This window comes from Ctenocephalides felis, unplaced genomic scaffold, assembly GCF_003426905.1.
Source record: "Ctenocephalides felis isolate EL2017-DRISC unplaced genomic scaffold, ASM342690v1 CF-g0.4_SCAFFOLD_01170, whole genome shotgun sequence".
NCBI classification, from domain to species: domain Eukaryota; kingdom Metazoa; phylum Arthropoda; class Insecta; order Siphonaptera; family Pulicidae; genus Ctenocephalides; species Ctenocephalides felis.
Genome location: NW_020537324.1, coordinates 76,041,007 through 76,053,558, shown reverse-complemented (window position 1 = coordinate 76,053,558; position 12,552 = coordinate 76,041,007). Strand labels below are relative to the sequence as shown.

General features: G+C 29.2%; 1 protein-coding gene across 1 annotated transcript; it reads right to left on the bottom strand.

Moving 5' to 3' along the window:
* Positions 1 to 1,392: 1,392 nt before the first annotated feature.
* Positions 1,393 to 12,236, bottom strand: LOC113367641 (alanine--glyoxylate aminotransferase 2, mitochondrial-like). The gene is made up of 8 exons (XM_026609230.1): positions 12,073 to 12,236; positions 9,641 to 9,973; positions 7,092 to 7,277; positions 5,000 to 5,154; positions 4,692 to 4,915; positions 4,466 to 4,624; positions 2,014 to 2,227; positions 1,393 to 1,433 (listed from the first exon to the last, which is right to left on the bottom strand). The coding sequence occupies exons 1-8, from the start codon at positions 12,234 to 12,236 to the stop codon at positions 1,393 to 1,395; spliced, it is 1,476 nt and encodes a 491-aa protein (XP_026465015.1).
* Positions 12,237 to 12,552: the final 316 nt, after the last annotated feature.

Here is a 12,552-nt window from a genome sequence, read left to right as displayed (position 1 = left end):
GGTAATATTATTGTATTTTATAAAAATAATTTTGAAATTCCAAGTGCTAAGAGTGGATTTTAGTTGCTTTGCTGTTCATGTTCTGGAATAAAGGTAAGATTTTCTATTTTTATATATTTATATATATATATATATATATATATGTATGTATGTATGTATGCATGTATGTATATTTTCATTTTATATATAAAATTCTTCCGTAGGGAGTATGATTTGATACTTCTCCTAAACGGTTTTTCGGATTTTGATAATTCTTTTTAGAGTTTGTCAAAGAAAATTTATTAGATTTAATGGTCGATAAAACTATAGTAATATTGTAGAAATAAATTGCAAAAATTACAAAAAACCACTCATCATTGTTTGACATTGAAAACATTTGAAATGTCATGTGCTAGAAATGTCAATTCACTTGAAATTTGAATTTAGCTCAAATTATGAGCCTAGATAATATTAGAATATAAAATATACAAGAAAAATGTAATGTCTACATTAGTATTGCCGAAAAGCAGCTGAGATGTGCCAGAAATTAAAATAAGATACAGTCAACTGTATATATTTTTGGCAGATGAAGATATATAGTTTAGTTTAATAAATAACGCAATAAGTCCAAAATTGCATATACATTTTTTTTTAAACTTATGCATGTTGCATTTTGGTTTACTTTACTAAGTTATTTAACAATGCAAAAAAATATTTCTACTTATTAAAAAATGATTTAGAATTTTGTTCCATGTGTCAAAAATTCATTTGTTTGGCATTGGATATAGAATATTTAGCAAGTTGATCTTAGATTGAAGAGTGAGATTTTACACATTAATTCACCTGAGATTTGAACATAAACAATAATGTTTATAAAATTATTAGTAAGAAAAATGCACTTTAGAAAATATAATTGCCAAAAAGCAACTAATATATCGTACGAGTTTATGAAAATTAGAGACTAAATTAATGAAGCAATTATGTTGTGTTGTAAAATCAAGTGTGATATTGTTCTTTTAACCGCAGTTACTGTATAATTTTTTTCTGAATTTTTTATACTACTAGTGCTAAGAACATAAATGAATCACAAAGGCAGGACATCAAATAGGATATTAAAAAGTATAGGAAGGAATATTAAAAAATTTGGAACTTTTGATTTGTAGACGTGGGTACAGCACAACGTCTGTCGGGTCACCTAGTATATATATATATATATATATATATATATATTTATATTTATATATATTACATTTTAGCGAGCTCTACAAGATGCATTGTTGTATTGAATTACTTCACTTTCAATATAGTATTTTTTTAATATGTCTACTTTGACATCTAATGATAAAATCAATATATGGTCTCTGAAAATTCTAAGATATTAATCATTATACAAAGCAACATGTACCTTATAGATCAGACACTTTCAGCGAGCTCTCCAGGATGCACTGTTTGTACTAAATTATTGAAATTTTAATATTATATTCTTTAAAATGTCTACTTTGACATATAAGACTAAAATCAATATGTTGCATTCAAAAATTCTAAAAAATAATGATTTTTTTTTTTTTTTTAACGAAGTACATCACTACTGAGTGACATATTGACAATTCACATATTAATAATCACATGGAAGAAGTAAATGTACCAGGATACTTTGTGTATTTTTAACGAGCTTTTCAGGCCAAAATGTTTGTACTAGCACTTTGCAATTTCAGTATATTATTCTAATTCAATACATTTTCTTTCAAAATTCTAAGATATTAAAAATTTTTTGTACAAAGTACGCGCATCAAATCAGTGATTTACAGGTCATGCATTTTAGCGAGCTCTACAGGATTCACTTTTTACATTAGATTGTTGTAACTACGATATGATATTTTCAGAAATGTTTAGTAATTTATACTTCTTGGTATCTTCAAAAATTAATGAAAGTCTGTCCTGGTAGAGTTAATTTTATTACCTACATCACCATCATACAACAAATTGTTTATTTTCTACTTTTTTTTCTTCAATTTTTGCACTTCTTTCTCTCACCCTCCTCATCCTCTCGACCCTTCTTATTATATTTTTTGAATATTTTATTGAAAACTTGCATCGTAAAATCGACATCTTCCTTATCGATACAAAGTGGCGGTTGAATCCTAAAAACATTACCATAGGCACCACCAACGCCTATAAGAACTCCTTCATCCTTAACCTCCTCCTGCATGTCCTCCACTTTGTTGGGGCACATTGGCACTTTTTGATCCTGGGGGTAAAGGATATATGAATGAAAAGACATACATTATATATTTATATACAGATATATATATATTATATATATATATATATATATATATATATATATATATATATATCTTATATATAAAATTCTTCTGTAACTATGTATGAATGATTAATCCTCCTAAACTATAATTCGGATTCACATGAATCTTCCTGAAGTTTGTTCGGGAAATTTTCTAGAATTTTTAGATTCATAGAAATATAGTTAGATTGTAGAAATAAATGAAAAAAATTACAAAAAAACCCGCTTATCATTGTTTGTCCTTGAAATTATTTAAGGCATAGTTTGACATTAAAAACAAATGAAGACTGTCATGTGCCAAACCTTTCTATTTACTTATAGGCTAAGGCAATATGAAAATATAATAAATTCATTATTATGAATGAGAAAATTGCAATGTCATTATTATTGTCGAAAAGCAGCTGAGATGCGGCAAAAATTAAAATAATATGATAAAATAGAGTCAACATGCGTCTGACAAGTGATGCAGTTTTGCGCATGCGTCTCACGTTTGTGAAATGTCAGTTAAATGTAATTACATACCATATATTAAAATTCAATTTGACAGATTATTATTTTTTAGCTTAATGATAAAGAAAAATTAAAAGCGTTGTTTGCTAATATCTTCAGAAATATACGTTTTAACAAAAATAATGATATGACCAAAATTATAAAAATTAATATCTTAATAAATCACTGTTTTTTAGTGTTCTAGGAACAATATTAAGCTAGATATGAAAATGGGGTTTTATAGTCCTCAAAATAAGCTTTAAAATGAGTATTTCTGCATGTAAAATGAGTGAGCTATCATGCAAATAAAAGACGCATACAATTTTATGTGAATCAAATAGTTTATGAGTGCCATTTCCATCAAAAGTAAAATTAATCGTATTCCATCTAGAAATAACTTGGTTTAAAAGATCTTGATGGATTCTAGAAAATACCATAACTTTAGTACAAACGATTTTCAAAAAAATCCTGATTTTATGAAAAAAATCCATTAAAAAAACAACAAATTCTCATTATTATATCTCAGAAATTTAAGGGTTTTTTCTGACTAATTATTGCTTTTTATTATGTTTTTGTTACACAAATATTGATAAAGTTATAATTGTTTAAAGAGTGCGCGACTGTAAACCAGAGTGTCTTTCAAGCCCTTTAACCCTTAGCCGTCTTAAAATAAGAAAAGTTACGGTAAAATTTATGATAGAGAAAGTTGTAGGTAATTCAATTTCCTTTAAAATAAATATTAAAAGTTTTGATAAAATCAGAATTAAAAGAGTTATAATTCAATCAATGTCGGGGGTGGTGAAGGAGTGCAAATTGTTTTCACTTCTGAACTTGAGATTAAGATTAGCCTATTTCCAACATATCAAGCAAATTGGAGCATAGTAAAAAAAATTTGCAGAGCACACGTTTTTTTCCTCTCTATTTACTGCAATAATTTTGTTTATCGTAGGTTGAATAGAGCACATGTGAACAGGATTTGACAAATAATTCACTTCAAATAATGTATATTGAATTATTCGTGAGAAAAATGTAATTAAGATATTAAAATTACTAAAAGCCAGTTAAAATATGGTACGAAATTATAAAAATTATAGGCAACTTTTCTGAAGCAATTATTTTGGGTAGAAACATTCAAGGTGATATTGTACCTATACCGCGAATGCTATATATTAATTCTATCTGAATATGTTATACCTTTTTTAAAGACTTCAATTTCCAATACGTATATTTTATGGTATAAATCACAAAGGCAGACGATTTTTCGTGTGATAAATTTGGAAAATCAATGTTTTAGTCGTGAATAAAACCTTGGCATTGAAATAAATTGAGCTATTGAAAATAAATTTGTTCTATTAATTGTAGTGTATAATTTTAATATACAATTTCATTGAACATATTTTAATATTTGTTAAAGGGATAATTAAAGTGTTAACTGTGCGAATTGAGAATCATAATTTAATTTGAAGACGTTCTACATTTAACATCACTTATATTTGTGCAAATATTGATTCGAAAAACAATAATGATTATTTTTAACTGAACGGTGTAAATATTAGTATAGGATATTAAAAAAATGTAGATGTGGGTACAGGACAACGTCTGTCGGGTCATCTAGTATATATATATATATATATATATATATATATATATATATATATATATATATATATATATATATAAACCTCTACTTACTTTCCCATCCTTGTCTTTGACAGTATCCACTAATTCTATACCCAAACTCAATCCTTTGCCTCGGACGTCACCAATCATATTAGGGAAAGCGTCTCGGAGTTCCATCAGTTTTTTCAAGGCGTGTGTGCCAACTTCGTCTGCATTTTTCATCAAACAATCCTAAAAAATAAAAAAATACTAAAACCATAGTTGATGTTCAATAAATAGAACATTTGTGCATTATTACCTTGTCAATTATGTCCATGTTAACCGAAGCCAAGGCGGTGACAAATGGATTTCCAGCATGCGTTGAAATATTTTTGGCTCTTCCAAGACATTCTGCAATTTTTGGAGTGGTTAAGACGGCAGACATAGGAAAACCTGAACAAATTCCTTTGCCGACTACCAGGATATCAGGGATCACTCCGAGTTGTTCGCAGAGGAAGAAAGATTTACCATTACGAGCAAAAGCTAAGAGAAAAATGATACAGTAAAATTGGAAGCCCAAAGTCAATGCATTTTTTTAGATTGTTATGTGTGATTTAAAGTTTTTGCCTGTTTGTATCTCGTCCAGCATAAAGAGACCTCCATTGGCTCTAACAACCTCTGCAGCTTTTTTGGCATATCCTTTGGTGTGAAGAATTATGCCACCAACTCCTTGAATTGGCTCCATCATCATACCAGCCAAACCCTTACAAGGAACACAATATCTAGAAAAAACACAAAAAAGTCGACAAACCTTGATGCAACTTCCAAAAATTTGTTAGATATAATTTTACTGACCAAGTACTATTATAACTAGGGTTTATATAAAAACCGACATTTCAGAAAACCAGTTTTCGAATTTTAATTTTACTAAAACACCGGTTTTAGCCGGTTTTCAAATTTCACATAAAAAATAAATTTTTGCTCGAATATTCTGTAATTTATCCGCAAATTTTGTGTAATTTAGAGCAGTATTTGACTGAATTTATTTATTGTTCAATTTCATAGATAGTAAACAAAATTATTTTAATTTTAATTAGTAGAACTAAAAAATAATAGTTTATCTTGATTAAATAGCTTTGAAAATAATTATGCGTTATCCATGCATCATTTTCACATATAAGAATGAAAATATTTTTATGATAGTGAAGGAAAGTTTTCGAATAAATGAAAATAATACATTTCTAAATAAAAAACAATCATTAAATTAAAAAAAAATTAAAAATATTAGATACATGTTGATACATACTTGTTAATATCAATTTTAGTTTTAAAAACAATTAAACTAAACTAGGGCATTGTCTGTTTCGAGTAATTTTAATTAATTAATTTTAAACATTCTAATTGTTGTTTCGTTTTATAAATACGACAAAAGAAATAAAAACTCTTAAAGCTTAGTTGTTTTTAAAGCCTGATATAATAATTATAAATTTTTTGTTCTTTAATTTCTAGGGTTTAAAACTCTTTTTTAAGTTTGAGTAGACGAAGTTACTTCTTCAAGAAGTCATACTGATCTAAATTAAAATACTGGTGTGAAAATCTAAATTAATATATACAAAACATTTCTGGGAACCATTGCAGACTGAGAAGATATCAAATGCTATTGAACCGATATGATTCGAGAATCAAAACGCTTTCATCTATCTTTTATATTTGACTATATTTGTCTTTTTCCATTTATACAGTAAAAACCAACTTTTTTCACTAAAAAACCGGTTTTTGAAATCAACAATTTTTGCCAAAAAACCGGGTTTTAAAACCGGTTTTTAAAAACCGACAAACCCTACTAAAAACCACAAAAAAGTTAACAAACCTTGATTCAACTTCCAAAATTCGTTGGATCTAATTTTACTGACCAAGTACTATCACCACTTAAATTTTTATAAACAAAGCTATCACCAGAATGACTAAACTGATCAATTTTAAGGGGCACAACTAGTGTAAACTTTTCAAAAATCGAATTTTCAATTTTCCATATTTCGATAGGTCATACCTTTAAAAATAACATACCAAAATATTAAATCGATACCTTAAATAGTTTTTGAGTTACAGCCATTTAAAGAGTATGTATATAGTATATAGTATAACGATCATTTAATCTTCAAACGCGTTTTTCTCGAAACAGCATTTTTCGAATTTGCTGCAGCGATTACTCAAAAACAAATGATCCGATCACTATCATTTTTTTATGTATAGTTCTCCGTAAATTGAACTATCGATTACTTGATCGGATCAAAAATCGAATTTTGGCAGTCCAAAAACGACCAAAATTTTGGGTAAAATTCGACTTTTTTTCAAAAAACGCCGTCATTTTGTCAATTTTTGATTTTTTTTCTTATTGTAGTTTATTTTACACACAATATTATCTAGTTTAACGAGAATTTTTTTTTTAAATTTCATCCACGTAGAAGGCCGGAATCACAGCAGCAGTGAAGGGCTTTTTTGTCGCGCCGTTGGAGATCGACGATAACTTATAAAATATTTAATTTTTTTTTTCGAAAATTTTACTGTGTATTCTTAAAACATGCATAAATATATTCCTAAAATTTTGAAATGATTGATAAAGTAGTTTTTTTAATATAAATTCCCAAAAATCACCTTTTTTAGGCGGTTACACTAGTTGTGCCCCTTAAGGTACCAATAGTAATTTTTTCCTACTGACTTTATTGTTTCCTTCAGCTGATCAATATACTTCTTGGTAGCCACACATTCGCCTTTATCAGGACACTTGCAAGATCTGCCTTTAACTTGGCAGATGGAATCACGACATTTGCTACCGCCCCAAAGTCCTTGATAAGGATCAGGATTCATCACATGAATAGTCGCACGACGAGCTGGTTCAGAATACCTATAGGCAAGGATAATAACTTCATGATTTGTGTTACTATTTTTATTATTATTATTTTGTTATATTTTATCATTTTTCTAGTATTATTTTATTATTCAGAAATTTTGTTTATATTATTTATTAATTTTATTTTCATTATTATTTGCTTTTATTTTATATCAAATCATATTACGGATATTATTTTCATGTAAATTTTATCCTTTGCACTTTTATTTATTCAGATTCATGTTATTATTCATCAATATTACTAGATGTTAATAGCTTAACAGTTGTAATACTTATTGAAATTAAAAAAAAAATGATTTGTGTTTAGATGGTACTATAATTAACTTTCCGTAGGGTAGTTATAGTAATGGGCCGAAAATCAAAAATGAAAATATTTGCATTTCTCGACGTTTTGAAGGTTTCTAAACATTTTACTGGCGCACCTCAGAAACTAAATGGATGTGTGTGTGTGTATGGATACAATTTTTCGGTCATGTTTTCGGGCGCACGGATCAACCAATTAGAATGATTCATTTACCATTTGATTCCTATTGATAGGGAGATGTGCTGATTAATTTTTGGCAAAGGCAAGTGCAGCCGTTACAGAGATATGGAGTAAAGAGTGCAGAAAATAGAAATCGAGTTTTTGAAAGAAGGATCATCCGAATTGTATGATCCAAAAAACATTCAATTAGTAATGATTGGGAGAAGAGGTGATTAGTTTTTGGCAAAGACACGTCCAGCGGTTTCGGAGATACAGTGCTAAATGTGCAAAAAATGGCAGTTTTTGAGTGAACTGAGCGTCCGATTTGAATGATCTAAAAAACTTTTTGCTTGTATTGACAAAACAATTGTTTTTGAGGATTGAAAATTAATACATCTTTTTTTTCCATAAAATATTTTTGTAATTTTGAATTAAAAATTCAAAAAATCACCCAGGCTAAGCACAGTCTAAGCGCCACTCATGGGGGGCAAACATAGAACAAATGATTTTTTTATCGTATTAGTGTTAGGCTCCTGCAATAGAGGGTTTTACTGTTCCCAATTTCCAAACTAACGTCGTTTGTCAGCCAACTCGTAAATCAAACTACTCGATAACGACCGATTACGAACGAATACTTTAGAAAAACAAAATAATTAATAAAAAAACAGATAAATAAAAAGAAAGTGATTCCAGAATTTCATTATTTATATACCAGAAATCTTAATCAAGATCCATTGCAGATTTTTTTGGAAGAATAAGGGTCGGAGATGTTCAATTTTCTAAATTATTTATATTGTTTGTTGTTCATAACTGGTGCAATACTGTAAAACGATGTCTCTCAGGAAAATATATGAATGAAAATAAATAGGGCCCCATAAAAAAGTAGCTCTCGGAAAGTACAAGAAAAGTCTCAAGCCCAATAAAACTCGACTGAGGCAGAAAAAAACCGTATATTTTTCTGCAAATGTTAGAAAATCTTGTCTATTCATTAATAATTGTGTTTTATTTAAATTATGTAAATATGTTTTATTGATATATTTTATTATTTATTTAAAAAATCGAAAATGAAAATTTTTATATATCTTTACGTTTTAAACCCTTCTGAACATTTTAGCATACCTTAGAAAAAATGGATGTATGTGTGTGTGTGCGTGTGTGTTTGTATGTGCGGATACAAATTTTTGTCGACGATTTCGGAAACACGGATCAACCGATTTGAATAATTCAAAAAACATTCGATTTGTATTGATAAGGAGACGTGCTGATTAGTTTTTGGCGAAGGCAGGTCTAGCCGTTCCGAAGATATGGGGCAAAAAGTGCCAAAAACGGTAACTCAGTTTTTAAGAGAACAGAGCGTTCGATTTGAAACATTTTATTTGTATTGACAAGATGAAGAATTGATCAAATTTTCTTGAAAACAGGTCTAGCGGTTTCGGAGATCTAATGAAAGAAGTAAAAAAAAGCCATTTGGCGGTCAAAAATGATCATTAGACATATGCACATGAAATTATCAGATATTTTACAGAGATTTTAACAATAAGTATAAATTTTGTTTACATTCCTATGGGTTCCGTACCAGTGTTTATCCGTTAGACGGCGGCGCGGCGCTTACGCACTTTGATATTTCGTCTCTATGCAGTTAAAGCAGTACGAATGCTTTGAAAAAAAGTTCAGAATAATAATAATAAATATTTCAAAATACACTTTTCCTCAAAATGTCTTTTTTTTCACAAAAAAGTAAATTTTTGTCAAAAATTTACAGTTTCTCAAAAATCTAATTTTTCAGAGTAATTTTTTTCAAAAATGTTAATCGTTTAACAGAAAAAAAAATTGGTACGGGAAGTACCAGCAATTTCCCTTAAGGCACGATGCCATACACCACTAGTTTTCTTACATAAATTGTACATGTGCAGTAAGTCCCCTAGTAGCCGGTGTCATCCCATGATAGCCTGCTCGCAAACTCAGCACTTCCCTACGTCCAGTATAAAGACGTGCCATCAGCAAAGCCATCTCGATGGCTTCAGCACCAGTGTTTAATATATAACATTGTTTCAAATTACCAGGGGCCCTTGCTGTCAACTTTTCTGCAAATTCGTGCATCTTTGGTTCCAGATACATGGTGCTGCAGTGCACCATCATACGAAGTTGGCATTTGACAGCTGCCATCATGACCGGATGGCAGTGTCCTATGTTGACTGTGCAGACACCGGCAAACATATCGAGATACCTGGAACAAAATGGTAAATATAAATATAAATATAAATATAACTAGTGGTGTATGGCATCGTGCCTTAAGACAAATCGCTCGAACTTCCCGTACCGTAAAGAAATATTCGAGAAATTTTACACGTTTTCAAATATATTATTACAAATACTGTAACTTCATTATTTTTGCTATTTTGTTATATACGAGCAAATCAAATGTAAATCATAAATCAATTTATTTCCATTAACAATCGTCATTTCATTTCGAATTCAATTTCAAAAAAAAATAGTTGCCCAATTGAGCACAAAATTGAAAAAGTGCTCTCGTATAGTCACAGTCTAAACGCATTTGCAAATAATTCTGTGCGACATTTTCACTTATACTGTGCTTAGCTTGGCGGCATTTTCACGTTTTTCAATAGTTTTCACAAAATTGGAAAAGTACGTAAACAGTCTAAACGCACTTGGGTAAACATTTGTACCAGAGTGGCACTTAGACTGTGCTTAGCCTGGGCAATTTTTTGAATTTTTAATCCAAAATTACAACTAGTGGGTCGCATGGTATCTAGCCTTAAGGCAAATTGCTGGAACTTTCCGTACTAAATATTGTTATTTTTTTAGAAACGATTAACATTTTTAAAAAAAATTTACTTCGAAAAAACTAGATTTTTGAGAACTATGAATTTGACAAAAAAATTATATTTTTTTTGAAAAAAAAGTTTTCTGTATTTTGACATCTTTGGAAATTCTAAACTTTTTTCAAAGCAATCGTACTGCTTTAACTGCATAGAGACAAAATGTCAAAATTTTTATTTTTGAGTTTTTTGTGATTACTATAACTTGCCCTACGGGAAGTTAAAAATATTTTATGGAAAATAAAAAAGATGTAATAATTTTTTTATCCTCAAAAGCAATTGTTTTATCAATACAACAAGAAAGTTTTTTAGATAATTCAAATCGGACGCTTAGTTCACTCAAAAACTGCCATTTTTTGCAGATTTAGTCTTTTTTCATACAATCATACAAACATTTTTTTTACATTTTCTAACTAAAACGTAGAAGCAATTTGAGCTTTATTGCTATTATATAAAGTTCATATTAAATTACAAGCAATCACTGTATACTCCTCCTAAACGATTATTCGGATTTTGATAAATCTTTCTGAAGTTTGTTAAGAAAATTTTCTAGGATGTATATGATTATAAAGTACTGGGATGTATGTGCAATATTGTAGAAATAAATTGAAAAAATTGCAAAAAACGACATGTCATTATTTGCATTGAAAATAAATGAAAACTATCATTTGCCAAAAATTTCAATGCACTTATGAACCTAGACAATATTAGAATATGTATAATAAATTTATGGTTATGTTTAAGAAAAAAGAAATGTCTACATTATTATTGCTGAAAAGCATCTGAGATGTGCCAGAAATGAAAATAGATTGAATAGGCAGATTGAATGATACACATATGAACAGGATATGACAAATTAATTCTATAGAAACATGAAATTAAGTATTAATCGGCGCCGGTCCTACCTTAAATGCGATGCATGCGAAAAATACGTGCGCACGCCTTAGGGGGCGCCAACACAAGATTCGGATATTAAATTTTCAATATAGTTTTTTTTCAATATATAATTTCTTTGCATCTTTTACTAATCTTTTCACAATATTTGTAAAATACGCTAAAAATTTCACTTTATAACAACAAATGAGAAAGTAAAGATGAATACATACAATTCGGCGCTCGCGATATCTATTAGGAGAAGTTTAATTTGCAATTTTGGATATGTTAAATAATAAAAAATTAAATTAATTTAATCCAACATGAAGTACCAGTGTTATGTTATGGTTATGGTTATGTTATACAGTTTAAAAGACTTCAATTTCCAATATAGTGTTCTACATTTAACATCGCTCATCTATTATAAATGTATATGCATTTTGGCGTGAAGAGTAATTTAAAAAACAATAATTATTATTTTTAGGTAATCGGTGAATATTAGTATATTATATTAAAAAAATGTAGACATGGGTACAGGACAACGTCTGTCGTGTCATCTAGTATAAAATATAAATATATCTGTGTTTTGGTTATGGTTTTTTGTGATTCTTACCTGTTGCACTCGTGGTCCCATACCCACTGCATGCTGCCCTGGTGCAGCAACAAAGGTTTTCTGTAAACAGTATTAGAATTCAAGGTTTTTCTTTTACGAATGTTGACGATTTCTTTGTAAGGGCGACCCTTGTACGGTTTTGGCGTGAAATCGTAATCGGGCATCTTGATCTTGGTTTGGGTTCCATATTTGCGGACGATGTGAATCCAGATGGGTTTTGGGAGCATTTTTATTTAGTGTTTGGTTTTAAATTGTTTAAAATGTTTTGACACTATGATTATTGGATATTTTGTTTTTTGATGTGACAGATCGTACATTGTTTCGGAAAGTGACATATTTGAAGATTCTTCAAAACTTTTGCAAGGAGTCATGAATAATTTAAACTTAAAAAGCTGCGGGTTTAGCAGAAAATGAATTACTGGAAGTGCCAGAAGATTTTTTGATACCAACTAAACCTTTGCTTTTGTAGAATTTATGTTA

Bases quoted from the DNA above. Each gene is read 5' to 3' on its own strand.
- LOC113367641 (XM_026609230.1), bottom strand. From the start codon at position 12,236: ATGCCCGATTACGATTTCACGCCAAAACCGTACAAGGGTCGCCCTTAC. The intron at 9,974-12,072 runs GTAAGAATCACA...ATTTTGTTCCAG, and splicing joins TGGGACCACGAGTGCAACAG to GTATCTCGATATGTTTGCCG. The intron at 4,625-4,691 runs GTAATAATGCAC...TTTATTTTTTAG, and splicing joins ACATGGACATAATTGACAAG to GATTGTTTGATGAAAAATGC.